At 39.8% G+C, this 27,343-nt stretch overlaps 1 protein-coding gene across 1 annotated transcript in view; it reads left to right on the plus strand.

The window, feature by feature from the left end:
- Positions 1 to 15,591, plus strand: part of kirrel3a (kirre like nephrin family adhesion molecule 3a) — a 97,517-nt gene extending 81,926 nt beyond the window's left edge. The window contains exons 7-16 of the mRNA XM_053516470.1: positions 2,811 to 2,959; positions 3,058 to 3,185; positions 3,518 to 3,644; positions 7,268 to 7,368; positions 9,586 to 9,784; positions 10,260 to 10,367; positions 10,862 to 10,945; positions 11,145 to 11,254; positions 11,590 to 11,676; positions 15,030 to 15,591. Of these exons, the coding sequence (XP_053372445.1) occupies positions 2,811 to 2,959; positions 3,058 to 3,185; positions 3,518 to 3,644; positions 7,268 to 7,368; positions 9,586 to 9,784; positions 10,260 to 10,367; positions 10,862 to 10,945; positions 11,145 to 11,254; positions 11,590 to 11,676; positions 15,030 to 15,440 (1,504 nt within the window). The 3' untranslated portion in view covers positions 15,441 to 15,591. The remainder of the gene's footprint in view (positions 1 to 2,810; positions 2,960 to 3,057; positions 3,186 to 3,517; positions 3,645 to 7,267; positions 7,369 to 9,585; positions 9,785 to 10,259; positions 10,368 to 10,861; positions 10,946 to 11,144; positions 11,255 to 11,589; positions 11,677 to 15,029) is intronic.
- Positions 15,592 to 27,343: the final 11,752 nt, after the last annotated feature.

The raw sequence follows: 27,343 nt of genomic DNA on the forward strand, positions 1-27,343 counted from the left end.
CTGCTTTGAATGTTCTTGTTTCTGGCTGCACTGCTGTAACAGGGTGTGTGCTGCTGTGTCTTGTTGGCAGGTGTTGTCCAGGTGTTGTCCAGGCGTAGTACAAAATCACAATCTAACAGTTTATAAAGTTTGTGAAGTTCTTGATAAACATTACCGGTTCTTATCAGAACTTTAAGTTCTTCCCTACTGTATCTAATAATGGTGTGTGCAAATCTGCATTTAAGACACATACAGTAACATAAATATACAGACAAAATTACATACAGACAGAAATAATAAAATACAGACAGGCAGGTGAAAAGACAGACAGGCAAACAAACAGGCAGATAAACAGAAAAAGAGACCGACACAGAGACAGGCAAAAAAAATAAACAGAGAAACAGAAGAAGAAAAGATATACAGACAGAGAAGTGGACTGGCAGTGATAAACAGAGACTAAGAGACAGACAGGCTAAGAGAAAGCCAGAAACAGGCTGAGAGACAGAGAAGCAACCATAGAGTTGCACATGCAGAGACACAGTCAGTGAGGCAGAGACAGACAGAGAGACGGAGACTGGTTGAAAGATGGACAGACAGACTGAAACAGAGAGCCAGACAGAATGACAAGCAGGCAAGCAGACAGACTGAGGGGCAGACAGACAGAGAACGATGGTCAGACAGAGAAAAACAGACAGGCAGACAGACAGAGGAAGAGAGACAGACAGCGGACTCAGCTGTGTGTGAAATTGAGATGTGCTCTGTGTTTCTTTCTCTCCAGAGCAGAAAGTCGACTGTGAAAGTTTTAACCTCGGTCTCAGTAACAGCAGGAAACGAAAGCTCTCCCCACCACGGCATCCAGATTCAGTTCATGGCACTGAGAGAAAGAATCCTCAGCAAAAGGAGAGGATCAGAGTGCCGGGATCTTAACAGTCTCTGTCTGCCCGTCAGGGGAAAGTTGAAATGGAGCAATATAACAACGAAGTACATATGTTATATTAAATATTATTATCTAATAATCTACAGTGGGCACTGGTGGCTCAGTGGTAGGAGTTTCGCCTGCCATGCGGAAAGCCCGGGTTCGATTCCCAGCCAGTGCCTAAATCCTAGCCACTAGATGCGGTGCCGTCCCAAGCCCAGATAAAATGGGGGGATTGCGTCAGGAAGGGCATCCGGCGTAAAACCTGTGCCAAGTTGTAGTGCGGACTGGGTATTCCGCTGTGGCGACCCCTTGCCGGGAGCAGCCGAAAGACCAACAACATCTAATAATCTACAGTATATAAAAATTAACAAAATGCTTGTAAGTAAAAGTTAATACAAAATCGCATATACAGCAAAATGTTGTATATAATATTATGTTTAAATAAAATACAACATTTTGTTTAAATGAAATTTACAAATAGTTTACAAATAAACACATTTTCCCTACGTTGTTTGGTGGAAATTCTGGGTAAATATAAAGATATATTTTAAACATTAAAGTTTTTGAGTTTGTTCATCTCTACCTATTTAAAAAAGAAAAAGTAACATAAGAAAAACCTGCTTCTTTCTCCATCTTTGATTCCAGATTGCAGTAATATTTTTCATGTTTTATATTTTTTATCATATTGGCAGTGTGTTTTTGCAGAGCGCAGTGCCGTGTAAATGCTTAAATAAGGTTTGTTTCTCGTCTCTTCAGGTTTTTGATTGTTTTCCTCAACAAAATTTGTCGCAAAGTGAAACTCCTCGTCTATTGTTTCTTTTCTCGTCGCACCAGAAGGCACTAAAGGGAAAAGAAATAATCAAACCCTGATGTGAACAGGGTTTAAGACATGCCATGGGTGGGCCTGGCTGTGCCTCGCATCGCCTCGTCTCAGTGCTTATTTTCGTGTGTGGAGCCTCAGGGACAGAGCATGTACCACCCGGTGTGTTTCTTTCCCATTGCAGAAGGAAAGGGTTGGTGAGCCGTGAGTCTCTTACAGAGCGCAATTACTTTCTCTCTTCTGCATTGGAGTCTAATTTAAAGGTTTGCAGATAGACGGGATCTTTTCGACAATGAAGCTGCGTACACTCAGCACGTCTCTTCACAGCACCGCACCCGTCACTTAAGCAGAATCCGAAACATAGCCTTGGTTAGGTGTTTGTACTTTGGTGGGGCATTACTGCATAGTGAACTTTCTTCTTCGCATATCCCAGCGCAACAGGTGTCGAAGCGGAGGGTTAACCATGACCGAGCACTCCTGAAGCAAATAGGGTTAGGGGCCTTGCTCAAGGGCTCAATGATGGCAACCTGGAAGCACTGACCTTCTGATCCGTAACTCAGTGCCTCAGCACTGCCCCCTAATAAGTGAAAGTACACATTTTTGTTCGCATTTAGTCACAGTTGAGCCTTCTATTAGACATTTCTGTTGTGTCACTCTGGAGTGCTTGCTTAGCTTATCATTGTTTGCTAATATAAACCTTAAGACATTCCCCTTCGTGACCAATACCTCCTATGTGACTCTTTTTTAAGTCAATTTTAAGTTTACCTTTAAGATGTGTGGATCAAATCCTAAAAGAATTCAACTTGATTTATTTCATCTTATTAAAATAAGATGCTGTACTCTGCTGTTAATTACATCCATTCCTTTCCTTTGATGCTCCAACTTGGCCAAGGTCTATTTCTTTAATACTCCATTGGAGGTGTAAATGGATCAGTAACGTCTACCTATTATTCTCTTCCTGCTTTGTTGATGGCAAGAAAACATGAAAGGCATAAATAGGTCAAATGTATTAAAATCCCCCCATTGAAAAACTCAAGCTTCTTTGATGTCATCCTAAGTATGTTTAATTGTTTTCCCTTGGTGTCACTATAGATGGGCTAAAGGCGGCAGTGTGATCCGGGAGGCTGTAGGAGAGACATACGAGGTGGCTGTGGATCACTCATTCTTCACCGAGCCGGTTTCCTGCGAGGTCACCAATGTGCTCGGGAGCACCAACATCAGCCGCAACGTCGACGTCTACTGTGAGTTGGACATTTACTGTACCATTCCGTCTTACGTACATCACCTATCTTTTTTTTTGACCTTTTTTTGATTTGACTTGTCGTTGTGATGCCTGCAGTCGGGCCTCGTCTTGCGGCCGAACCTCAGTCCCTGCAGGTGGATTTGGGCTCGGATGCCGTCTTTACCTGCGCCTGGATGGGAAATCCCTCACTCACTATCGTGTGGATGAAACGTGGCTATGGCGTGGTACGCTCACTCCATCTCAGCGTTGTTGAACAATTACAGCTAATTAAACTTCAGAATTGTTAAAAATAGGTGTCGTGACTCTTCTTAAAATGCTCATTAACAAGTTTAGAAATGTGTGCACTCACAAATGCGCAATCCATAAAACCTCCAATACCCCTCCCAAAATATTCGGCATGATGATTGACTCTTTACACTGCCAGATTCAGCAACATGTGAATGTTAGCAGATCTCACACGGTCTATTTTGAAAACTCGGGGTGTCTACAAAGTTTTGCTAATGAAGTGAGACAAATGTGGAAGAAAATGTGTTCACACGGCCTGCTTTCCATTTAGGTGCTCAGCAACGAGAACACGCTGACCTTGAGGGCGGTAAAACAGGAGGATGCTGGGAAATACGTCTGCCGAGCCGTGGTTCCTCGAGTCGGAGTCGGGGAAAAGGTGGTGACTCTTACAGTGAACGGTAAATAGATCCGTAATCTCACCCTCAGTGCTCGGGAAAGCCGATGACACATGGAGCAGATCGACTGTAACTTTCAGCAGGACTGTCAGCACCGCTTACATTCACTTATACCGTTCTGAATTCGGATTCTGATTGGTCTGAAGGTGTTGATTAGTTTTTTTTTAAATATCTGACAGTAATGTACATAATGTATCATTTCTATAGTTTCTATAATTACAACATTAATGTTGGAAAACATTTATTTTTTTAAATCTTGAAGTGAATATACCTAAAATAACTGCACCCTGAGACTGGGGACTCCTTTCTTAAATACTGTATGAGCATCTCTCTTTACGACACAGCGGTTACACTGTAGGAGGTTCTGTGTTAGATAGAGATGCATTTGTAAAAAGTACCACCAGGAATGACCCGATACCTTATTATTCCACACATACCTGTGTCGATTTGATTTGTATAGTGATTCAGTATGTATCACAATTTTTTTAAATCTTTCAGTGCGATATCATTTTTTAATTTCATACTTTATTATAATTGTAAACAAATTTAATAGATCATTTGTTACCTCCAGACCAATATGTGCCAGTGTGTGGCTAGTTTAGGGCACACCACATGTGGGATTATTGAGGAAATATGACTTTTGAAAATGATCACTAATGAAAATGCACTTTATCAAATGCAAACATTTAAAAGTAAAAAAAAGAAAAAAAATACATTTTGGACTTAGTGTAGCGATTAATGAATCGCCACACATAAAAATTACAACGTTGCACTGATTAGACTGTTTTTTTCCTCCCATCTCCATTACACAATAACTGTAACATAATGAACATGATGTAATCTTCCATTAAATTAAGACAGTTTTTTTTTTTTACCAGACTACGAAGTGAGATTTTGTTCGCACACTGTGTGATGTTTATGAAAGGCCTGCGGATAAAAGCACTAGAATCTGTTCTGAATCCTGTCGTTCCTTTGGCATAATCGATAAATGATGAGCAGAATTTTGATGAAGTTGTGCCCCCTGCCTGGAGGATGATGTCATTGATCCGAAAGTATCGACTGTTCCATGTGTTCCATAGATGCAGGTCATAAAATCCCCGGGATGGATCGTGTTGGAAATTCCAGCAAGGTGTCCTGGGGCCGAAAAAAAAAGTATATATATATATATATATATATATATATATATATATATATATATATATATACATACATATGAAATGCTGTGTTTGTGCATGCTTTGCGAAAGGGCAGGTTTTAGCATCAGATATGGCTTTGCTTATTCAATCAGATGAAAAAGGCTGGCGGCTCGAGATCGTATGGTTTAGATTTTGATAGAAGCTCCAGCACCCTTGAGCTCCAGCAATAACCTGACTCTTTCCTTAGTGAGGCAATAAGTGGCTTTAATGCTTTATAAATTCTTTATCTGGTGTCGATGCCTTCGCACTTTTTGAGCGTGTGTGGACCTTACAAGGTTGAGACACTTTCAGTTCTGTCAGCAAACGAACGATCTGCTTATTATTTGAGCCAACTTGTTATACTGTGTCAGGCTTTTAAACCTTTAAATATTTATTTTTGACTCCTTGAGTGCAAGAAAATGCAGAATTAAGAACAGTTAGAATTAGCTATTCTGGGTTTGTAATGTGGCTATATTAGTGAAATGGATTCTTAGTCATTAGTGTGTGTTTGTGTGTAATGAGTGTTATATTCCAGAACTGAAAGAATATACCTAGATAGCACACACACGTCGCGGAGATTGTTTATCCAGCAGACGTCGCCAAGACATCCGTGCCAGATGTTAGAACGACACTTAGCCTACGTATTAAAGATGTAAATGAATTACGATGTAATGAACATCGAATGAAAGACGATGTTAATCAGATGTTCATACGCCTGCCAAATCTCTGATTCATGTCGGATAGACGTCGTTTTATTAAAACACCCCCCTCCCATTATTTTAATTAAATACCCTGGGTTAATTATAATTAAGTGAAGAAAGGAGGCATAAGACAAATGGGATAAAATGGAGATTTTTATTTTATATTTAAATGTTTTACACCAGCAGCAACTTACAAATGAGGTTTCAATTTGAAAAGATGTACAAAACATAAAACACCACAAATAAGTATTAATTATAGAAAGAAAAAAAACACCAACACAAATGTTTTGTACTTTATAACTGTACGTTATGACTTTTAAATATGACCGTTAGAGACGGTTGGTCAGGAAACTCCTGAAGTCAGATGCAGACAGGACACTTTCACTCACAAACTGCTGTGAAAAAAAACAGAGATCGTAATACAGCCAAACGTTTGTCTTTTCAACAAACTGGATTAAATATCTGGATTAAAAATTGTAGACGTCGTATAGACGTAAAGATGATGTATCAATTAACAGCTCAAACAGGAGATCTACAGACGTTCAAAATAGGAATATAAAAAAACGAACGCGATGTTTACCAGATGATACGCTCTTTAGCAGACGCCTCCGCGACGTACCTGTGCTATCTGGGTACTGAAGTACAGTACAGATCATAACATTAGTGTGTTAGCTGTTAGCCTCCTAGCATAAAGGAAAACACTGCTGAGTAAGACAGAATTAGCATCAGCATGTGATTAGCATCGGGTCAAAACACACACTTTGAATTTTCTCTTTCCTTTCCTTGTACGAACGGGCAGGATGTAAATGAAAAGGACATTATTATAGGACGTTGTTATTAATTTGTTTCTCAGTGCATATGGGAGAGACGTGACTTCCTGTTTGCCATTCACAAGCAATAAATTTGCACATCCTTCATCCCACCCTCTCTCTCTCTCTCTCTCTCTCGCTCTCTCGCTCCCTCTATGTGATGTTCAGATGTTTAGAAGCAGCTCTCAGGCTGAGGCCATGAGATAAAGGGTTTAATTATAGCACTCGTTTATGGAGCTGATCCCCTCCGTCTGATTTTGTTCGGCTCCCCAGGCCGAGTCGATCGGAACGCAGTGGCGCTGCTGAATAAGAGCGGGACTCTATCTCACGCATCCCTGTGGCTCGGCAGCCATGTGTAATTAAGAAGTGGAGGAGGAAGGACATTTGTTTCACACTTTTTTTTTTTCCTGTAACAGAATCGAGCAGGCCTCTGTGGGAGCTCACTGGTGTGTGTGTGTGTGTGTGTGTGTGTGTGTGTGTGAATGGTAGATTTTAATCCAATTATGGATTAAATGGGAAATCTGCTGATATTTGCTGAGCTGCATACCGACATAAGCACAAGCAAAGTTCCACATTTACATTTTTATTCATTTCTGAGATTTCTTTGCTCTATGGCTTTATGGGATTTGAAATGATAACCTTAACCCATGACCTTTAAAGGTGTGTTTCTATGGTAACAGCTCAATTACAGGGGCTCAATTACTACTATTACTAGTCTAATTGTTGAAATTAAGTTTTTTTCTTTTTATAGACAGTTTTTATGGAAGGAGTCTCCAGTGTCAGTTATCATAAACTGACAGTTAAATAATTTTGTCAGCAACAAGTTGCTGCTTTGGCTTTATTAGAAAACGAATGTTTATAGCTAATGGTCTGAGAAATAAACAGAAGTAAATGTGCTACATTTCTGCGGTGTGTGTATTGACTGTTTGTCACGCTTTCAGGCCCTCCCACTATCTCCAGCACCCAGACGCAGCAGGCTCTATACGGAGAGAAAGGACAGATCAAGTGCTTCATCCGCAGCACTCCTCCTCCAGACCGCATTGTGAGTGCCCTTTTCCATCTCTCTCTCTTTCTCTCTCTCTGCTTGTGTTTAAAAAAAAGTACACTGATGCAGACAGAAATGTTACATTGACTACAAGACAGAACTACAGAGCGGCAGCTTTTGTTCTTTCATGCTGTGATTAGAAACTGAGAGGATAAAAGCATCTGCCTTCTGTTACAAAGGAAGGTGAAGAAAGACAGAAAACTAGTTTTAGTGGGAAATTAAGGATAGAAGTATAGGCAGAAGCAAGTAAGAATGGGAGGAAGAAGGGAAGGAATGGATGAAAGCCACATATGTGTAGGGAAAATACATACTGTACTGGAAGGGTCACAAAATGGAAAGAAAGAAGAGACAAAGAAATGAAGAACATAGGACATACTGTATACTTGCTGGAAGGAAGTAATGGAAGTAAAGTGGCTAAATAGGTAAATGAAGGGATGGTCAGAAGCAAGGAAGAATGGGAAGAATTAGACGACTAAAAATAGGTTACATATGGAAAGGAAATAATGAATAAAGAAAGAAAGAAGGAATACAGGTATCTCCTGGAAGTGAAGGAAAATGTGAGAAAGGAAAGGCAAGAAGGTAGGAAATACATGCTTGTAAAAAGGAATGAAGAAGTGGGAATCCTCACTGCAATATTCAAGCAGAAGAAAAAAGTGAGTGAGAGGGAGGTAGAGCCTGCAATCATGAGGCCTGATGAATGAATTCCGAACATCACAGCATCTCCTTTATTGAATCTTTCCGTCTGTTGGTTGCAGAGAAAAGAAGATGAGTTGTTTAAGTAAGAGCTGTAGTTGGCTGTAGATGTAGTTAGTAAAGCTAGATAAAGGTGATGATGCGGCACACGGCCCTCTGAATCGCCAACAACTTTATCATCCAGGATTAACGAGCCGCAAAAGAAAGTGTGTGTTCGGCCTCTCGAGGAGCACTCGGTGTGTGGGATAATGATCACTAATTAAATATTTAATGCTGTGTGTCCAAGCTAGCTGTGTTAGCATTTAGCCACAGGGGTTTGTTCAGGTGTGATGCACTGTACCTGGGGACAGGATGTTAAAATATCCTATTACCTTTCCCCTCCCCAAGACGTCACACATTCAGATTCAGATTCCTTTTAGTGCCACAACGAAATTGAGGCATAAGGTAAAAAAAAGGTACTGATAAAATAGTAATAAAATACTAATAGTGTAGGAAAATAAAATAAAACATAAAGTGTAAAGATATACATACATTCCCACATACTTACACTGAATTGCTCACTTCAGATGCTTTAATGTTGCCTTTCACACACACACTCTCTCCACATACTCTACACGCTTTAGTGCCTCATGTTCAGTAGTTGGTGAAACGTTATTTGTGAAGCCATTAAAACACATTTATAATCATTAACTGTATCTAAATGCTACAGTTTGATCTCACTTATTTAAAAAGCCCATAAGACTGATGAACCATTTAATGCCTTAATTGAAGTCTTTAATAAGACCACAGTTATAAAGCACCGTGTACATCTACTGTAAACCTTAAATGCAGAGATGAACAAGGTGGTCAGGAGAGCAGAATCTGTGGTTGGCTTTAAGCTGGACTTGCTGGAGCTAGTGCTGGAAAAGAGGACCTTGAACAAAACATTATTCATCAGACCGGTCACTTGCACATAGAAAATCATGTTCAGGGTTAGACCTCTTTCACAGGGCTGCTTTACCGAGGAAACTCAGGAAATCCTTGGTTCCCAGAGCCGCAACTTTAACACCTTTTTACTTGCCTGGGATGGAGCTGGAATTCTTGGGCAGAAAGTCACTCTATCAATACACTTCCTCAGTTAAACATGTTGCTTTCCGTCATAGCATACTCACTTTTTACAGTCATATTTATTTATTTATATACTCATTATGTACCTTTTTTTTTTTTTTTTGCATTGACCAGCACTACCGCAGGCTTGCCCCATTCTCTTTGGCATTGCTGTCATTTTCAATGGCTATTCACTGCATATTTCAAATTTCCGTAGTTTCTATTCAGTCTAACTCAGCGATCTTCGCACATATTTATATTGTTCTTTTTACAGATTTTATGTTTTAGCTATCTATCTATTATCAATGCCTGTTGCTTCAGACAGTAATACAAGCAGTTGGTCAGGATCTACAGGACAGGGGAGAAGAGTCTGTGACTAACTTAGAGATGCATGAGAAAGTCTTTACAACTAAAAAAACCCTAAATCTGTTCCAGGCCTGGTCTTGGAAGGAGACTGTGCTGGAGTCGGGGACATCAGGGAGGTACACGGTGGAGACGGTGAGCACGGAGGAAGGCGTCATCTCCACCTTGACCATGAGCAACATTGTCCCCGCCGACTTCCAGACCATTTACAACTGCACGGCCTGGAACAGTTTTGGCTCCGACACCGAGATCATTCGCCTCAAGGAACAAGGTGTGTATCAGTATGTGTCTACAGAGAGAGGGTTTAATTAATTCCCTGTCCTGGAGTGATTAGGCACAATGTTTGGATTATTTTAAGTACGAGGGTGACGAGTCCCTGGTAAGCTCCTTTTCTTGGGTAAATGTCAATGATTTAAGTCTGAACAATCAATAATGACTCTCCCATCTTTCATTTTGTAATCTAATTTCATTTGCCCCAAATCGCTTTTTTTGTTTAAATTTATGAGTCCTGTGAAATATTTATGTGGAATTAGATGCAGCTTTCTCATTCAGATCCTGCCCCATTTTCATTTATTAGCTTCATTTCATGAGAAGCGAGTGACTCTCCCTGTAGGATTCCCCTGAAGCTGATGTTAAGAAATCCTCGCCATGATTCTGTCTTTTGTGACGGATGGACTGCAGATTCAGTGTTTGCTTTGTTTGTCTTTACTGATTATCCCCCTCGGGGCTCTGTGTGTCCTCCATAGGGTCCCTGCGCTTGGCCGTCATCATCGGGGTCACAGTGGGAGCTTTCCTGGCGCTCATCGTCCTCATGGGGACCCTGGGGGCTTTCTGCTGTGCTCGCCTGCAGAGGAGTAAGTGCTCCAGCTCAAGCTCCTATCCTTCCTCCTATCCCTCGGGCTGATAAATGGGTGCAGAGCTAGTCCTCACCTCCATTTGAGAACATGTCCTTAGAGAGGTGCTGTGTTGGGTTTTTTGTTCTACATGATTTGAATCAGGCTGTACGGCAAAATATTAACCCCTTATGTTCTGTACTTATGTATGAAGCAAAGTTCTGGAAATTAAGGTCTTTTACTGAAACTGAAAACTTTTTTATATGTTTTATCTTCTACTCTTCTGGTTAACAATCTTATCTTGTTTTTTTTTTTATACAAGTCATGTTTAAGTAAAAATATTGCTCTACAGTGTATTCTTTGTATGTAGATGGTCGTGTTTGATTTGAGACACAGCCCCGGTCTTTCAGGATCCATAAGAATTATACAGGCCTTGTGGTATTATTTTGACCCCTTCTGACCCTCTCCTATTTATTTGCATGTTTGTTATGTTGTATTGTGTTGTTGTGCCACAGAAGACATGCACCTGGTAATGTCCTCACTGCCCGTCTCGCTCTCTGCTCGCCAGAGAGAACTCTCGAACACAATTAAACCCGAAAGTAAGATCCAGTCTCATGCTCTTTTCTCACTTGTTTGCTTTTTTTTTTTTTTTTCCCCGTTTAGGGAACAGTTCAGTGCACACTGCTGTAATGGCTTAAGTAGAGCACTGTGATGTACTGCTAGACATTCAGCGGGAATTTGGGAGGCCGGGGCTTTTGAAGCTTCATGGCTCTGACTAATCACTGTGCTGTCTTTCAGGTCTCAAAGGGGTCGTCTCGGCAAAAAATGACATCCGGGTGGAGATCGTTCACAAGGATCATAATGCGGCGAGGGAGACGGAGGAGCATGCGGGCGTGAAGCAGATGATGGTGAGTCCTGCCAGTTCCCTTTTTCCCTTAGCGTTCACTTCCTGCTGAGAAAATCTGGTCGATTTGAGCAAAAAAGCTCATGGAGCTGTTTCAATAAACAAAATACTGAAACACAGCATGCTTAGTGCCATCATCCCCCACTTTATCTTCCACCTTCTGGCCATTACCTCCATGTCTGTCTCTGTTTCTCTCCCTTTGCCTCCATATTGTTTGCACTCTTTTCTTTTTTTTTTCTCTTTGACCCTTCAACTCTCTCTTTATCTCTTCTATTTTTTTCTTCCATTGTCTCTCTTTTTGTTTTCTTTCCCCTAAATCTTTCTTTTTTTTGGCCAAAGATGGAGCGTGGAGAGTTTCAGCAGGAGTCTGTTTTAAAGCAACTGGAGGTTCTACAGGAAGAGGAGGAGGAGTTCCAGCACATTAAGGTAAACCTATGATCTGCTCGCACTCGTCCATCTTCATTAAGCACAGGGTCATTTGTCACTGATCTGAAAATTTATCTCTGAGCTGCCAATCCAAGCGGATCTGTCCTCGAGTCACGGGTCTAGGCGGAGTCGTCTCAGAGTTATCAATCTAAGAGGAAACGTCTCGGAGTCAATAAATTAACACAGATCTAAGCAGAGGCGTCTCTGTATTACAGAGTAGAATTAGTAGAATTGCCTCTACATCATCGATTTACGCAGACTTTTCTTCAAGTCACCAATCTAAGCAACGTCATCGTAACACTATATATAAGAGGAAAAACTCCCTGAGATGGTAATAGGAAGAAACCTTGAGAGGAACCGGACTCAACAGGGAACCCATCCTCATCTGGGTGAAACAGAAAGCAGGAATTGATCTGCATTCATACTGTGTGTTAGGTTGCAGGCAGTTCAGCTATAGCAGTTGATGTTAATTGATGTTAATATGGAGTCCAGGTAGTTATTGGAGGCGTAGGTAGACTTAAATACTTAGATAGGAAATTCCAATCCTGAACTACAGTATCGAGCAACTGCAGCCAGGTCAAGTTCTCAGGCCAGAACCGTCATTATGGTAGCATGAAACCATGCCCAGACACTAGGCGCACAGACGGGGCCATGTGATGAGATCTCCAACCAGAAACGGGGCACCAGGATGAGTCGGACAGGTCCAGAGTCTGAGATCTAAGCAGAGTCGATTGCGAGTCAGAGATCTAAGCAGAGTCTCCTCCGAGTCACTGATCTAAGCAGAGTCTCCTCCGAGTCACTGATCTAAGCAGAGTCTCCTCCGAGTCACTGATCCAAGCAGAGTCTTCTCCGAGTCACTGATCTAAGCAATTTAACTAAGTCATCAATCTAAGCAGAGTCTTCCCAGAGTAACTGATCCATGCAGAGTCTCCTCCGAGTCACTGATCTAAGAGTTGATTCCGAGTCACTGATCTAAGCAGAGTCTTCTCTGAGTCACCAATCTCTCTGTTTTTAAAGATTCAGAGTCACCGCTGAGTCACCGATCTAAGCAGAGTCACCGGCGTGTCACCAATCTATGCAGAATCTTCTCTGAGTCACCGATCTAAGCGGAGTCTTTTTAGAGACTGCAGACCTAAAGCAGTTGTTTCTCAAGTACAGTACCAATTAAAGTAAAGTTGTTCCCCAGTCAACCGTCTTCCTTGAATCACAGATCTAAGCCAAGCCTTTTCCGGGTTACTGATCTAGGCGACGTTGATTAACTGGTCAAAGCCAAGTCACTAACCTGTTGCTTGTTTTTATATTTGTCTGTTTTTTGTTTTCATTTTCACAGACAGTAGCTTATCCACATCTTCTATTGTTGATATGTAATTTTTAGTCCTTCGTTGATAAATGTGTCAGTTGCTCTTGTAGAGAGAAAGAAGTCAGTACTATCTCTTTTTAAATATCTTAAAGCACAAGATTTATTCTGGTCTGCAAACAAATTAAAATCAAAGTGCTTGTGAAGAGCTGGGATGAAGTGCTGAAGTGTAGTTTTTTTAACCCCCTTAGGTTAAATTGGGAGGTAATAGGGGTCATGCTGCTCCTGTGTCTGCGCAGTCCATTTAATGAAAAGCAAATTAATATTTGCTCCAGGCTTCATTCAAAATCCTGAAAAGCTTTCAACACTTGAATGTAATAAAAATCATAATATTTTTTTAAACGAAGTATTACAAACTGAGCGAACTTTGCCCTCGAGTGCTTTTACTTAACAGTTTATTAGTGCCGACTTTATTAGGTAGGCAGATACACTGATCATGAATCAGCAGCTAACTTCTTTTAAACTTCACTCGGTAAAAACAGCTCACTGTACAACACAGTTTGTTAATTTATCACGTACGCAAGAAGAACTTTAAATCATAGCTTATTGCTGTGTTTGATAAATCGTACATTGGACAACTAGGACAGTGCTAATGCCTGTAAGACGCCTGTACTGATAGAGGTTCACCCGCTAACACCTGTTAGCATTGTTTTCAAAGATCCTGCATTTTCAAAGGCCTGTATGGAAAAAAAAAGTTAGTGATGAAAGAACATATCAAGAGATCGTCAACACCACAGTTTTTGTCCTGAGTAAAAAAAAGAAAAGAAAAAAAAAGGATCCCCATGCTATTAGGGTCGGAGGGGAAATAATCTCACTTTTCAATCCCATTGACACGAGCTAATTGTGATGCCCTTCTGAGTCCACGCCTGCAGGAGATGACGGAAAGCTCTTTGCGTAGTCAAAGTGGAAATGAAGCATGTTATGCTGAACTGCAATTCAAAATAAATGTTTTAGAGGAGGGATGTGTCAGCATTAACTTTCTTAAGATGCTAGCTGGAGTATGATGTAGGAAGCGACCAGATTAGGAAGAAAACGAAGACTCGTAGTCTTCCGCTATAGTTCCACCCCAACATACACTTTGTACAGAAAAACATCTCCTTTCCTAAAGTATTTGATAAAAAACATATTCATAAATTATAATAATTTACAAAACCGAAATAAATTTAAAAGGATATCATTTTGTTTTTAGGAGCACTAATTCTCAAAAAGAGTCATCAAGACATGTTTAATTAGCCTATAACCAGATTTGACCGTCTCACACGCCTAAACCATGTAATCTTTTTAACTCAAAGCACTTTTAAGTCTGTTCCCTAATTTTCATGTCACACAGAGTATAATTAGCTTTGCTCAAAATTGACCTTGGCTTCGAGTGTGTGTAAATAAATGCATGCAGCTTATTTTTGGGCTGGAAAAAAGGCAGTGAATAGACAACCTTTAGTAGAACACATGACGGTGTGTGTCGTCGGTGGGGATGGAGCTACCACAAACGTCGCTGGAAAGTCAGAGGAAAGATTGAATGTTAGGTAGAAGATGAGTAGTCAGAAGGGCTGGTTGATATCAAGATACAATATTGATATTGTGATGAATAAATATTCACATTTCTAATTTTATATTCATATTTAATATGAATAATTTACAATATTACAATAAATAATTAAATAACAAAATCATACAAAATTATAAATTGTAAAAAAAACTATTTTTAGTAATTATATTTGCATTAAAAACTGATGTGTGATAACACTTTGAAATATATACATTTTGACTTACATCACAACTTAATTGGCACAGTTTTAGATTAACGCAGAAGGCCTTTCTCTAAATTGTACTAAAATGTAACTTAATTTTAAATTGTAAAAATTGAACCAGAAAATTTATTATTAAAATGTACTTTTTATATTTTTATATAAAATGGTAAAATGTCAATTGAGATTTTAAAAAATAATTATGTGTGACTAATAATAATAATAATAATAATAATAATGTATGTTTTCAGGATCCGACCAATGGCTACTACAGCGTAAACACCTTTAAGGAGCACAGCGCCACTACGTCAGCTGAAGTTCGCAATCCATCCGGAGCAGCAACGCTGGGTAAACAGCGAGTCCCCACGGGCATGTCCTTCACTAACATCTACTCCACACTGGGAGCTGCACCTAACCACCGACTGTACGACTACGGTGGCCGTTTTGTGCTGGCCATGGGCTCCAGCTCCATTGAGCTGTGCGAGCGTGAACTCAGCGATTCCGGATCCTTCCAGGATGCCCCATGTGATAGCAGCGCGAGCAGTTACTTCGACAAAGCCAGCAAGGCCTCGGCTTCGTCCTCGACGCACCACTCACAGTCGTCATCGCAGAACTCGGACCTGACGAAGCCGCTGCAGAAGCGAATGCTCACTCATGTTTGAGAATAAACCTTTTCAGTGAACCTTGCCAGGAACCAACTGTTCCACTGGAAACCTTCATTGCTTGGATGACATGGAACATGGAGGTATTTTCTAATGAGGAACGCGTTTTGTATGTTGTACTGAGCCAGTTGTTTCATAGCGACACGCTTCTCCGGACATGTTCCATGACAATCAGGATTCCATTCCCATGGTTAAGTTGTGGATGTTTTGTGGACTTTTTTGAGAAACTTTTCTCTCCTTTGAATGTCATTCCATGACAATCAGGACTTCTTGGTCACATCTTTTCAACTTTTTTTGTTTTGGATTTGTATGTAACTTTTCCCAATTTTTGGGCATTTTCCAACTTTCCAACTTTGCCATCTCTCTCTCTCTCTATCTTCCTTGTTCGGAATACATAAGATACACAAGTGTTCCTATGATTAATGGGGGACAAGTTTTTGACCTTCCCACCCAGTCAGAACGGACAATTTTCTTAGAACATAGACCGATTTTGATTTGATCACAAGGATTCAACAATTGAATTTTTTTCCCACCGATTTTGTTGGAGTAGCTGGATTGCAGTGACAGTTCTCCCATAAAAAAATAAAAGAAAAACACAAAATCTTTCCTGAAATGATTCAATCATTAAACCTTCCCTTCATTGAACTTCCCTCTTTTAGTTCTACAGTGTGAACCTTTTAACTTGTGTTTAAGACTCATTTTGCATGCCAGATGCAGATCATGTGATGTTTACATATCGATGGAAAGGGAAGGGACGCGGACATGTCCGAATTCGCCTACGCAATGTGAACTTTCTTAAACTGACCTCAAGCGCTTAATCCAAGTGTATACTTTGTTTCTTTAGTTTTTTGTATTTCAGCTTACAGTGCGTTGTTTACACTCGAGCTTGTATATCCCGCCTTTCCGTGCAAGTCTACTGTAATGTTGTCAGCTTGATGGATTGATGGGATTCTTCTTCCTTATTTATTTATTAATTTTTTTTTCTTTTTGCCAATCTTTTTTTTATGTGATATGGGTGTATGTTTAGGGCCGCTGTTTTAAGTGAGCCCGCCACTCGTTATGCCATTTTGCCATTCGGGTTGGAGCATCAAGTGCCTCCTTTTGGCAGCTCTAGGTACTGTAGATGTTTGTATAAAAAAAAAAAACTGCAATTAAACGACAGATAATCAGTCGTTATCAGAAAAGTAAGAGGTCAATAAAAATGTCTGTATGGAAAATGTTACAAAAATCATTAAAGCCATCAAAGTCAATCGTTTTTCTGTAAATAGACACCCAGACTGTGTGTACGAAGGTCAAAGGGCAAATGTGTCTTCTTTTCTTGTGTCTTACTGATGCCTTGCCATGGTTACATCATGGACTTTGTTCTAATACATCATAAAACTACTTAATGCACCCTGTCTCGAATCGTATGTGTACTGTATATTCTCATTGCTGAATATTCGTGCTTGAAGACATTACTCAATTAAGACATCAACCTGGACAGGCTCCTGCTTTCACTCAATCCCTTTTGTTCACTCTGTTTCCATATATTAAACCTCCATGAAGGCATTAGGGAGATTTCATAAACCTTTCTAACATCCTCGCATGAATTAGTTATCACGGCATGGTTTTAATCCATCATCTTGGCTTTTAAAGGTTGGCTCGTGAGTACTGGATCCATCACGAAACTAAATGGATTGCAGAAGATGATGCATCGTCTGGACGAGAAGCGCGCCACTCGTATTTGTATTTGCATAGCCGCTGCGGCTCTTTAAAAGGCCAGTTCTTCTTGCTCTTCCTGTTTAATTGAAAGTCGGGTCACGAGCGCGGCTATTGGGGGAAACTCTTAATCAGCACATTCTTTGACTTGCCTCCTCTCTCTCTAGAAGCTTCTAAGGACGCGCTGCGGGCCGCGTTGCGAGCAGTAAATGACGACCACAACTGCTCGCCAAACCCTTATTGATTTTGCAGAAGAGCAACAGTGATGCGAAGGAAATTATTTAATTTGCTCCGATCCACAGGATTTCAAAGCCACTACACGTTTAAATGCAATCCTTAAACTAGACCACATTGTGCTAAGAAGTCGTTACTAATACACTATACGTTATGTACGTCCAATAACAAATAATTATCAAAACCCAACAGTTGTGATATTATTACGCAGCATCACCCCCTCCTTTCTTTCCATTTTTTAAAACAATACTGATATCTCGTCTCAGTTTCAGGTGCACTCACCCTGCAGGATGAGTCTGAAAAGGTCAAGGGATTTTTGGTTGGCAAAACATTGTGGCAATGTTACATGAATTGGGACACTATTGATATTAGGTTGTTGATGAAAATTAAAATTACTTTGATAAAAATGTTGTTGAACCAACCGTGGCTACAGGACATCTGGATATCATTGAATAAAAGACCCAAACACATTGTTGCAAATATGACTTCTTAAAAATATTGGATAAGATGAGGGGCATTCAGGTCAATGCAGGATGTTTAATTGTGCAGTATTATTTCCCCATATAATCCCCCGCTACAGTAATGCATTTATCCCAGCGTTTCACTAGTGTTTAGATACCGAAACCATAGAAGGTTTTGCCTTCTTCACGTCTGACAAACTAGCCTCCCAGGAACTCCTTTAATTTCTCAAACGAAAAACATCCTTAAAAATGCTGTATTGTTGCTTAAAGCTATTACATTGTAAATCAATGCTATGAATTACACCAGCGTTAGGGTTCCTGCTGGGATGTGCCACCTTGTGCGTTGCCAAAAAAAAAAAAAAAAAGAAAGAAGATCTGTTGTTGTTTGTCTTTTTTCTTATGTGTAATTCTGTTCACTCTGACAGCGAACAAATGCTCGGGGTGTTAAAGCACTTAAAGGAAAAATCGGTTTCTAATAGGTTCTACAAGCGTTCATTAGATAATCAAGTGTTCTTGCTATTTTCCAACTTTTAGATAAACACTGGTGTCAACTCCTACACAGAATCTTTACAATTTCGACGCAGCATGTGGGACATACAAGAAAATGTAACATGGAGGACAAAGTGTTAGTAGAAAATCTCTTTAGAAAGCCTTTTTAGTGAGCAAATAGAAGATTTACACAACGTATGTTATCTTTTAATGCAAATATTTCAAGGTTGCATTGTAACCTCATGATCAAATGTATCCATCTATTTTTTTTTATTACTGTGAATAATATATATCATTTATGGTTCAATCACGCATAGTTTGTTAGCTGGAACTTGCTTTGGCATTCCAATTGTGTAAATATGAACAACAACTTTTCTGTTGCTGTTCGTATGTGCCCCCCAAAAGAAAAAAATCATTTGATTTCAATAAAATCATGATTAATAAATTACAAAGCATAATTAGGGATGAACCCTATTGCATAATCATGTATATTAACGTTAATGATATTGAGTTTTGGGATGAAACTTTAAATTTGAAGGTTATAAACTACAGACTCTAGAGGTCAGAGGATGCAACAACTTGCAGCTTGGGCAGCTGTTTGATTTCCGATCACAATTGTGATCTTGAGCATGGGCCGAAAAGCAGGAACATCCTGATAACATCAAAACAGCTCCAAGCCAACCTCAGATAAAATCCTTCTTCAGAATGCATTTCGTATCAAACCATATGACTGCACGAGAAAGGAGTCCGCTTTCAAAAGCCTTAAATGAAAAGGACGAGAAATGAAAACGCTGGATGACAACTTGAAAATTTTAATTCCTTTGTCATTTGTTTTAAACAAATGACAAATTGAATAGTTTTTTTTTTTCCTAAAAATCGCTGTCCCAAACAACATTGTACACAACAAACATATTTAGCTTCCTTATTGTTGTTGTCTCTGTGTCTGCTTTTGTTTTTCCTATCTGGTACAGTATAATGAACTTATTACCATACAGGCGTAAATGTGCTATTTACTGACGGTTCTGCTCCACCGCTTTAAACGATACGCCATCGCTCAATTACAAACCCCCTCTTTTTACTTGTTTTCTTGGTTCCTGCTGTGTGCATTAAAAAAAGAGCTAATGAGAAAAAGAAGGAGAAAAAAAACATGAGAAAGAGAAAATGAACTTTGTTTCACAGCTGGCTGACTCGGATTCAGCAGCGTGTATATTATAATGGGTACAAAGTGTGAGCGGCGTCTTTTCTTGTAGATTTAATAGTGGTGTATGAAAATTGCGTTGAGGGTTGAAATCTAGACACTATAAAGAATGTAGCACTTTAATACCAAGGCATGGGTACATCAATTCGTGATGCTGCATGGTATCACTGCTTGGATATCATGTTAAAACTGTGAAGGACAACATGAACAATGCTGTAAGATTAAATATGTGAAATGCTAATGACACTGGTGCTACGAGAACAAGAGACAGAAATAAAATATGATGATTAAAATCGTTGATGGGTTGCTAATATGTCTTTGACTTGTGGAAGTAACATAAACGTGCAAAATGTGCTTTTAACAATGAATCACCATTGCTTCAGACTTTACAGTACTTCCACTAATGCCGTCACTTTATCTCATCAGTGTATCAGTGACACTGTCAATTGGAAAGGTTGCATTTCCACCCTTCGCATAGCCTGCGTACATCAACGAGGCATCAAAGTATCCTGGCACAGTACGCTGATCAAAGTAGGCTCTTCACTTCTACATTGCAGAAGTACGCCTTCATAGAAAAGAGGACACAAGCACCGACCAAGGTGGTGGAACTACTCGATCCATGATAAACATGCAAGCAACTTTTGTCTATCCTTTTTAAGTTTATAGCTAACACGAGCAGAGCCTGTTGGAGTCTGTTGGTGCCCTAGGCGTTCATTACCATTATCTTATAAAAATGTATCAGCCCTTCTGGGCCGCCTACTAGCCTGGGGCCTTAAGCAATTGCCTGTCTTGCCTGTTGACAAACAGGAACTTTTAACACTACAAATTGGTGGGATGACACTACACGCATCAGGTCCTAAAACCATTAAGCAAAATAAGTATCAGTAGAAGGAAGCATTGCTAAAACGCACCCTCAAAGTCATAGCTATAGACATTAACTGGGAAAAAAAAGCAACAAGAAGAAAGCAAGAGTCTTGTCATGACAAAAGAAAACTGGTCACAGAATATACACCATACAGGATATCCATTTCAAGACCTAAAACCAAAACTACCACAATGTTGTTTAGTCTGTCTTCATTTATATTCTGTATAGCTGTTCTTCTCTCTAAAAGTCCTATGTGACGAATGTGTTTTGTGATTAACGACTTTGGCATGAAGTAGACTGAGATTATCAGTGCTTTCTTTCCAACAGCCAGCTTGTTCTCATGTCCTGGACAAATAATATATAACAGTAATAATTACAAATGTAGGACTGCAATCCATCGCTCGTGGTCATGACCTTGCAGTGAATCAAGGTTTGAGAACAGCAAGGAATTTATGACTGATTCTGCAAAGCTGAATAAATACACACAGAGGTTAGCTCTGCACTTTGTCAAATTTATAATAAAGCATACTGGCTCTGAAGTCATGCGTAGAGAACCTGTGTGCAGTTGAAGGTTCCCTTATGTCTCCTTAAGTCACATGAGCAGCAAAAAGAAAAGGACGGTGTGTTGGTTTTAATTATGTTAATTCATTTTAGTGGTGATTAATAAAAGTCTTTTCTTCTTACTCAAATTGCTTCAATATCCTCTGAGCAGAGACAGACATATTTAGACAGGATTACTGTAGTTACACCAACTTAAATAATAAAAAAAAATTCCATATCTCCACTAAAATAAAGTTATTGCACCTAAACACCATTCAACATATGATTGTGTAAAGCTGCTTTGCGACAATGTCAATTGTTAAAAAGCGCTATACAAATAAAATTAAATTTAATTAAACAAACTCATTTCCATGAGTTAGGGTTAGGTTTAGGTGCCATGTTTAGGATTAGGTGTTAGGTTTAGGTTTACATGGATGTAAGATCCTTTGCCCAAAACACACAGACATGAAGCGAGGTCTTACAGGAAAAGGGTAGTTTTAGTTGGAAAATTAGGAAAAGGGAAGGGAACTGTGAAGGGAGAAAAAAAAGAAGGGGACTCACAAAGTGGCACAATGTTAGACTTTAAGCCCTAAACTCTAAACATTAATATTCATTTATTTTTTACCAGCTCTGCCAAATATGGTGGCCCTGCCCCTTCACACACATGCAAAAGAGGATGCCACCTCTGTAGGGAGCCTAAAGGGTGAGTGATAAATGAAATAAAATTTGGGAGCACCCCATCGAAGGTTCACACCGTTAGGTGTCTGTTGGGTTTGGGTTTTAGTTAGGGGTTACGGTTAGGTGTCCATTTTAGGTTTAGGTGTTGGTTTTGGGTTATATTTGGGGATTAGTGTTTGGTTTTACGGTGAGGTGTCTAATTTAAGTGTATTTTTTTAGGATTAGGTGTTTGGTTTAGTGTTTTTAATTTAAGTGTCAGGATTTGGCTTAGGTGTCCAGGATAGGGTTTTAGTTTATGGTAATATGTCTGGTTTAGAGTTTTAGTTTAGGCATGGTTTAGGGTCAGGTGTTAGGTTCAGGGTTAAAATTATTTTTTTTAGTTTAGATTAAAGTTTTAATGCAACCACAGGGGGACACAACCCAGTGTCTTTTTGTGTCAGTCCCAAGTTTGGAAAATTGCAGAGGGTTGTGGCAGGAAGGGCATCTGACATAAAACATTTGCCAAATCAAATGATACGAATCATTAACAGGACTTCTACAGGACTATACCGGATCGTTCGTGGCCCGGGTTAACGACGTCTCCCACTGGTGCTGTTGACTTACAGGGTGCTGGTGGAAATTGGGCTACTGTTGGTCAAAGAAGGAGAGGAGAACGGCGTATTTATAAGCCAAGAGAGAAAAGGAAAGGTAAGAGTTTAGGAGTGACAGTAGGGACTTTGAATGTTGGGACTATGACAGGGAAGACGAGAGAGTTGGTTGACATGATGCAGAGAAGGTACTTGGATATACTGTGTGTCCAGGAGACCAGGTGTAAAGGTAGCAAGGCTAGACGCTTAGGAGCAGGGTTCAAGTTGTTTTACCATGGAATGGACAGGAAAAGAAATGGAGTAGGAGTTATTTTGAAAGAGGAGTTTGTAAGGAATGTTCTGGAGGGGAAAACAATATCAGATATGTTGATGCTGGAAAATGATTGCGTGATGTGCACTTTGTTAGTGGTTATGCCCCACGGAAAGAATGTGAGTAAGAAGAAATTCTGAAATGAGTTAGATGAAGTGATACAGAACATCCACAGAGGTGAGAGAGTGATGATTGGTGCAGATTTTAATGGACATGTTGGGAAAGGGAACAAAGGTAAGGAGAATGTGATGGGCAGGTTTGGTCTTCAGGACAGGAATGTAGAAGGACAAATATTGGTGGACTTTGCTAAAAGAATGGAAATGGCAGTAGTGAATACTTTCCTTCAGAAGAAGCAGGAACATAGGGTGACATAAGAGCGGACGTAGAAGCACTCGGGTGAACTACATCTTGTGTCAACACTGCAATCTGAAGGAGATCAGTGACTGCAAAGTATTGGTAGGGGAGAGTGTAGCCAAACAACGAGAGGGATTTGCAGAGCTGTGGCAACTACAGAGGACTAAAGCTGATGAGCTATTCAGTGAAGCTTTGGGAAAGCGTAGTGAAAGCTGGGTTAAGGGCAGAGTTGAGCATTTGTAAGCAGCAGTATGGTTTCATGCCTAGAAAGAGTACATCAGATGCAGTATTTGCTTTAAGGATGCTGATAGAGAAGTACAGAGAAGGTAATAGGAAGTTGCATTGTGTCTTTGTAGATTTAGGGAAGGCGTATGACAGAGTGCAGAAAAATTATGGTTTGCAGATGACATTGTGCTTCGTAGCAAGAACAGGGAACAGGTGGACGGAAATCTAGAGAGGTGGAGGTACGCTCTGGAAAGCAGAGGAATAAAAGTTAGCTGTAGCTTGACAGAATAGATGTTTGTGAAATTAAGTGAGAAGGTAAAGTTACAGGAAGCAAAGGTAAAGGAGGTGCAGTACTTAGTGTCCAAGTTCTTAGGGTCAACTGTTCAGAGCAACGGAGGGTGTGGAAAGGAGGTGAGGAGGCGGGTACAGGTAGGTTAGAATGGGTGGAAAAAAGTGTCATGAAGTTAGTTGGGGTGAAAGAAGAGGATGCAGAGGATGAAGTTAGATGGAGGCAGATGATTCGCTATGGCAACACCTGAAAAGGAACAGCTGAAGGACAAAGAAGAAGAGTACAGGGTTAGGGTTAGGTATCTGGTTTAGGGTTAGGGTTTTAGATCAGGTTTGGGATTCAGGCATAGGTTTAAAAATAAGACACACACACACATGAACATATATGTGTGCAATGCCTGCCATGAAATGTTATCAAGTTTTGTTACTTTTTCCAGTTTAACGTTTAATATGGATTTACATGCAGGGGGAAATTTGTTAATATTAATCACAGAAAAATCATTTGCTAACAAAAAATGTGGGCGGGGGGGACAGTAAACAGCACCTGTGACTTTTTACATGATTACCAATTTGCCATTTGCAGCACACACACACACACACACACACACACATTAATGCCAGCACCGTTGTGGCCTAATTAGCTTGACTTTTATCAACAGCTCGAGGCGGGAATTCAGAAACACCTGAATTCATTCATCATCTGTGTTTATGCCACGCTGATGGGACGCCTCCTTACTATGCATATGTCATGCATGAATAAATACAAGATCCTGTGTACCTCTAAAATCAGAAATTAGACAATCAAATACGAGGAGGAGGGGGAAAAAATTCACGAACAAGATTCTTGTTTTCCCTTCACTTTAATTATATTTGCAGCTTGCGTTTGGAATACCTTTGAGGTCATGGCTGTGTTCTTTATAAATTGTAGGCGATGGAGTGAGTGTTAAACCACGCAATTAATCAGTGGCTAGTATCGACACAAACCTCGCAACAGGAGCCAAAGATAATTTACTCTGTGCTTATTGACATTTGGAAAATTGGCTACATGCAGCAAGCTTGGGGCCACGTTCATGTTAGTCATGGTGTAATAATAAATGTACAGATCATAATTGTATGACCTTTTATCAAGTTTTTTTTATAAAAGAATAATACTATATTATGAAAACTTTAGCTTTAGTGATGTTTCTATAGCAGACATCTGATAAACAAAACCAATGCAGCCATTTTTTATGCCCTAATTATCCAGAATATAGAAGAAGTAAAAAAAAAAAAAAGAAAATGACAGGTTATATTTATCAATTTAATAAATAGATAAATAATTATATAAATTAGTATGTTAATTCACACTTAATCTGGGTATTCAAGGACCCAAGTTAAAAGTGTGAATTAACTTGGTAATTTAAATTTGATGAAATTTGATGAAATTTCTGGTGAATGAAGGCATAAAAGGGTTGGCCATTTATAGAAGACTTCAAGCACAATACGGTTATGAAACTCTTATACCCCCATCTCAGTTGATATGGGTATAAGAGAACTTTGCGGAACATTGGGGGATCATTTGCGGCGAATCACGGTGCCTAACACCGCATCTCACCGCAAGTGAAACCGTATAGGTGAGATAGGGGTATTAGCCACAGTAAAACATTTGAATGCCACAAACATTTTGAAGAAAGCCATAATTTTGTGAATGATGATCTTAAGTGTGATGGCTCAGAGCCCACTGTAGTCATTTTCTTGAACATCCAGCAAGTGGAACGCCTAAAAATCCCACGTTCAGTCCACGCTTAAAGCCACATGTATGGGCAATTAGGGGAGTTTCTGAGAGGCCAGCATTTCAGACGTGGAGCAGGCAGTCCGATCATGGCTCTGGTGTAATGAGAAAACTTTCTATACATACTGTATACACCCACTCTTAAAAGTGAGTACACCCCTCTAATTTCAGCACATTTCATTATAGTATATCTTATTTAAGGACAATACTATAGCAATGAAACTTGGATGTATTTCAGAGCAGACAATAACAGCACAGATTTACTGTCCCCTAAAAAAAACTGAACATACAACCATTATTGCCAAAATAGCTGGCAACAAAAGTGAGTACCCCCTAAGTGATAAAAGCTATACATCTTTAACCTGAATGTTCTATTCATCATGTTCATGTGTTTGTCGCTGGACAAGTATGTCTCCAGACCTGAACCCTATTGAGCACCTGTGGGTGAGATACTGTACATATACAGTAAAACATGATACACATTAATATTTTACTGAGCTAAACAACTTTTGCATTGCATGTCATGGACTCTACTCAACAGAAAGTCAGTTATTTTAGGTTGTTTGCAAAATGGACTCAATGGATTTTAATGTACTCCTCCACAAATGTGGCCAAACAAGGCCCACATGATTAAGACATCGAGGAAACAAAATTCAGGAGGGATGTTTGATACCTCAAATGAGTCAGTTGTGATGATGCCTTAATCTTTGGCAGAAAATTTAGTAATAACCTCATGTGTGACATCACATTGAGTGACATCAAAATTAGTGATGCTTTTTGGAGGTTGTGGTATAAAATTTCCAAATTTAAAAATAAAAATGTTATAATAGTATTGTATAGTATGTTGCCTTTACATGCATGTGGCCACTGTTCCTTTCTGGTGCACCCCGCAATGCGCATGGGCCCGTTAGAGGCAATAGCTACAATCTCCTCATTCTTGGTGAGTTTCCTCCCACAATCCAGTGACATGCAGCCTAGACTAAATGGCATTTCCAAAATCCCCATAGAGGTTTAGGCACCCCAGTCAAGGGGTACTCCGCCTCAGGCCCCTTGTCCCCTGGAATAGGTTACAGGCTTCTCGCCACCATTCTCATCAAAATCTTAAAGGGTTTTCTTCGTGTACTCCAGTACTGCAGGGGGTGCTATTATTTTTTTTTACTGTATAATTGCAGGAAAGCAATGAAGTTAATGAAATGTCCCCAATTTTATAATGAATTACTGATTCAACCACTGATCTGCTGAATGGGAGCAGAGCAAATCTCTGTCATGAAAACAAAAATTCGAAGAATAAATATGAATTGAATCTCATTCGTGACTGAAATGATTCATCAATACAATCACCAGACTGCTATAATTAATTAATAATTTCAAGGCCCTGAATCAGGCATGGTGTAAACACACTTTTATGGCATTTTATCCGATCGCCCTTTTCCAGCTCTCCAAACAGTTTTCCACGGAGGCTAAATATGATTAATCATGATGCTCGACTGATCCTTTAATTAAGTCATAGAAATTTGCATGTACATAAATTTTGCTCCGAAAATAAAAGCGGCCATTATTTCAAAGTTCTATAAACAACCTGCTGTGGACGGCTTGCGATCTTTGGGTCGTTTTAATGAGATGTAATGGTGTCTCGTTTGCTCTCGGCACACACGCTAACGAGCTCCACGGGCATCACGCATGTCAACAACTCTAAAACTGTCACACGAGTTTCATCATATACCTCAGCAGATTCATTAAAATCTCGCTGTCATCTCTCTTCGTATAGCTTTAAAAGGAGTTCGGCTCTTGAAACTCTCAGATCCAGACACATCTGGAGCCAGCAGCGTGCAATATAAAAGTCATAAACTGTGTATTCTGCTTTCAAAGTAACGAATCTGAGAGAATTGTTTAAAAAGTATGAGAAGAGACAGTGAGTGCTTCAATATTTGTCTTAGCGCACATTCATGGCCTTGACATTTCTCCTCCAGGGAATCCATGCTGGCATTTCCAGGACTTTTAAAGTCCTTTATTAGCATGAGTGAAGTTTGTTAGGACACCCCTTGGAGACTCAATAAATCGAATTGCCTCACTGTAGCCTGCAGAAGAGCCTATTCTTTTTATCATGTACTTTCAAAGTGTTTGAAAAACTATTGATTTTTCACATTCAAACCAGGTTTTGTACAAACAGCCACTCTGTGCAGGTCTTACAACCAATTAGGGATG

The sequence above is a fragment of the Clarias gariepinus genome, chromosome 17 (assembly GCF_024256425.1).
Source record: "Clarias gariepinus isolate MV-2021 ecotype Netherlands chromosome 17, CGAR_prim_01v2, whole genome shotgun sequence".
NCBI classification, from domain to species: Eukaryota; Metazoa; Chordata; class Actinopteri; order Siluriformes; family Clariidae; genus Clarias; species Clarias gariepinus.